Source organism: Loa loa, assembly GCF_000183805.2.
Source record: "Loa loa unplaced genomic scaffold supercont3.69, whole genome shotgun sequence".
NCBI classification, from domain to species: domain Eukaryota; kingdom Metazoa; phylum Nematoda; class Chromadorea; order Rhabditida; family Onchocercidae; genus Loa; species Loa loa.
In genome coordinates, this window is record NW_018108249.1 from 140,639 (window position 1) to 144,232 (window position 3,594).

At 27.0% G+C, this 3,594-nt stretch overlaps 1 protein-coding gene across 1 annotated transcript in view; it reads left to right on the top strand.

The window, feature by feature from the left end:
• Nucleotides 1-2,589, top strand: part of LOAG_17397 (kinase domain-containing protein) — a gene marked incomplete at both ends in the record, with an annotated part of 3,968 nt that extends 1,379 nt beyond the window's left edge. The window contains 4 exons of the mRNA XM_020450059.1: nt 644-808; nt 1,298-1,516; nt 1,770-1,937; nt 2,473-2,589. Of these exons, the coding sequence (XP_020306325.1) occupies nt 644-808; nt 1,298-1,516; nt 1,770-1,937; nt 2,473-2,589 (669 nt within the window). The remainder of the gene's footprint in view (nt 1-643; nt 809-1,297; nt 1,517-1,769; nt 1,938-2,472) is intronic.
• Nucleotides 2,590-3,594: the final 1,005 nt, after the last annotated feature.

Sequence of the window (3,594 nt, forward strand, 5' to 3'; positions counted from 1 at the left end):
ATGATGATGATGATGATGATGATGATGATGATGATAATGATGATGATGATGATACAATGTATTTATTTAATTATATTTAATACATAAGAATCATTATTAATTATCATTTGATAACAACCTATCATAATTAGTATAGTTTTATAGGCTAAGTTAGAAACACTTACTAAAGAACAGATCAAAGAAATTATGAAGGAAGCTCGTTTACATAGAACATTTGATCATCCTAATGTATGCAAATGTTATGGTGTAGCTGCTGGCCAAGAACCATTAATGATTGTCATGGAATTGGTAAGATTATGAATTGATAAATTTCATAAAGGAATAAAATTAATCTCCTTTCTTTTTTTTGTGGTAAATTTGAAATTTTTGAAAATATTAAAATTCAACGATTATCATGTTCAATAGATTAAGTGATGTCATCTTCTAATTGTATGTCATCATTAGGTTTTGGTTTTTTTTTTTTTGGTTTAAAATATAAGTCTAATTCTAAATCTAGTAATCTAAGTCTAAGAAGTTTGTTCAATTTTGGTTTAAAATATAAGTCTAATTCTAAGTCTAGTAGTTTAAGTCCAAAAATAATTGCAAATTTTTATGGATTATTTTTTTTTTTTAATATTCTAATCAAATAAGTAAATTATTTTAGGCAAATAAAGGAGCATTGGATTCTTATTTGCAAAAAAATCAGGTTTCAGTGGAGCAAAAGATGGATATGTGTTTGGGTGCATCATGGGGACTTGAATATCTTCATTCTAAGCCTGTTTTGCATCGTGATATTGCTGCACGAAATTGCCTTTTTGGTGATAATAAGGTATTTAATTAATTTTAACAATAATTAGATGATAATAAGAGTGTATAGATTTATTTGCTATTTGAAAATGTGAAAGTTTGTGCCACAATGTGGAGAAGGATATGATTGATGCAATGATATTGCTATCATGTGATGAATTGATTTCAAGAAATAAAAAGGATAACATCCATGAAAACTTTTGTCATGGAATGAATTGTCTTGTAAAATTCTCGATTGGATTGTCTCTCAGAATTTCTTGACTAGATTATCTCTTAGAATTTCTCAATTGAATCATCTCGTAGACTTCGCCATTGAATCATTTCTTAGATTTCTTGATTGGATTTGTTTTTCAGAATTTTTCGACTAGATTGTTTCTTAGAATTTCTCAATTGAATCATCTCACAGATTTCTCCATTAAATTGTTTCTCAGATTTCTCAATCTTTTTTTTTCTGATTTTACAGTAATGAAAAATTTATAAAAAGACAAAATATTGTAATTATTAATTTTAGATTAAAATAAGTGATTTTGGATTAACACGTGAAGGTACTGTATATCAAATGGATCCAAGAAAACGAGTTCCGATTAGATGGCTTGCACCGGAAACGTTACGTACAGCTATGTATACACAGAAAACGGATGTATTCAGTTATGGTATTATGTGTTGGGAAATTTTTGCAAATGGTCAAGAACCATATCCTGGTTTTACTGTTGCTGAAGTTAATGTTCGAGTAAGTTTTATTGATTGAATTCATTTGCATATTTCAGAAATATTCAAACAAATAAGGATGATAATAATTGTAATAATAATAATGATAAGAACAATAAAAGTTATTGATAATGAATAAAATGATAAATTTTGCAGCAATGTAAAACATTTTTAAGGCAAAAAAAGAAATGAATGAAAAAAAAAGAAAAGTGATATTATGTTAATCTCATTTGAAACTATAAATAATCTAAAATGGCAAAAGAAGAAGATTTTAGGTTAAAGAAGGTTATCGAATGCCATTACCTGAATGTGTACCTGCACAAATGCGTCGTGTTATCGAAGTAAAGTGCTGGTCAGATAATCCGAATGACCGATGGTCGATGGCTGAAATTTCTAGAAATCTTCAACGAATCACCGGTACACCTCGTCCTAATTTTGCAATGGTTAGTTTGAAATAAATTGAAAATTTGAAGATCAAACATGAAATTTCACTTTACTTCTCAGCATTCGTTGCTGAAAGATAAAATTGTCAATTTATTATTTAGCGAAGAAAATATCAGGATGTGGAAAAAATTCAACAGTGCTTTTGGTTAAATGCCCATCTTTTACAAGTTATAGGGTTACGATCTCAGAATTCTGACTGAAAAGATTTAATTATGAGCCTGAATATTTTTCTCGCATTCTTTTGGCCTAAATCAAAGCCAAGTGACGCAAGATATGTTAAATCCCATAAATAATATGTTTTATAGCAATAATACAGTAAGATTATAATCCCTTGTAGTGATACTAATGATAACAATAATGATGAAAATGACTTCTGATAATAACTTTTGCGATGACATTGATAAGGATGCGATAACATTGATAACATTGATAAGATATTTATGCTGATAATGATAATCCAAAATAGTGATGCCAGTAATTAAAATGCTTCTTTTCAAAATGCAATTGTTTAAATCTTTTTTTTTTTTCTTTTAGCAACAGCAACAAACGGATGAATTAGTACAAGCGGAAGGTGGTGAGAAAAAGAAGAAAAGTATGTTAAAACCGAAAGTAAGAAAAAGTAAACATAAATCTGCTAAGCATAAAGAATAAGCTATTTCAATATAAATTTTAAATTGATAAAATTCAGATGACCCTGTATAAATTCAAATGACCTTTAGCCAATTACAAGCGCACTAATTGCATGTAAATATGATTGCTATCCAATTTGTAATCAAATTTATATTTGTACTATCATAATAAATATATTAAAATATATGCTGCTTAAATGTATTTCATATTCAGGTGTTTCTCATTTTGAAGTATCCAATGAGAAGATATTTCCGCCCTTAATCCTTTCCTTATCATCTTGCCATTACAGAATTAGGAAATACATTTATATCACTTGAAAATATGAAATACTAAAGCTTATTAACCTCTTGTAAAAAAAAAAAGAAAAACAAAAAAAAACTTTCCAACTTGTTTAGGCCTAAATCAGAAAATGAGCGATGTAAAAACATTTTGAATCCCATAAATGATTTTACAACAAAAATAGTCATATAAAATGTTATCAGTAGTATAGTGATATATATATATATCAGATAAAGTGATCTTGATCTGATTATATTTAACTCATATTTCCAAATTATTGAACCATCAATGAACAATAAACTCAGTACATCAATTTATATCCGTTTTTAGAATTGAAGTAAATATTCCGAAGTTATCTTTCATTTTTCTGTTATTTCTATTCTTACCTCAACAAATTCTGTTTCTTTTCCTTTTTTTTTTTATATTTTTGCACCAAATTGTACCCAAATAATTTGAATTATTTTAGTTTCAAAATATTTTTTACATTTATTGAATGTTGAAAAAACAGCAAGTCATCGATTTAAATTAACAGGCAAACGAATGGATCAAAATTTTCATTCAGTATGATCACTCTATCATAATCTTTTACATTTTTGTTTTAATTCATTTCTAATTTTAATTTAAGCCATTTCACTTTTTATCACTTATTCTGTCATTTTATCATTTTATCATTTGCTTAATTCGATACCAAAATATTTGTTTTTTTTTCTTGAAAATATCGATAGTAAAAGTTCTATTGTTGTTGTT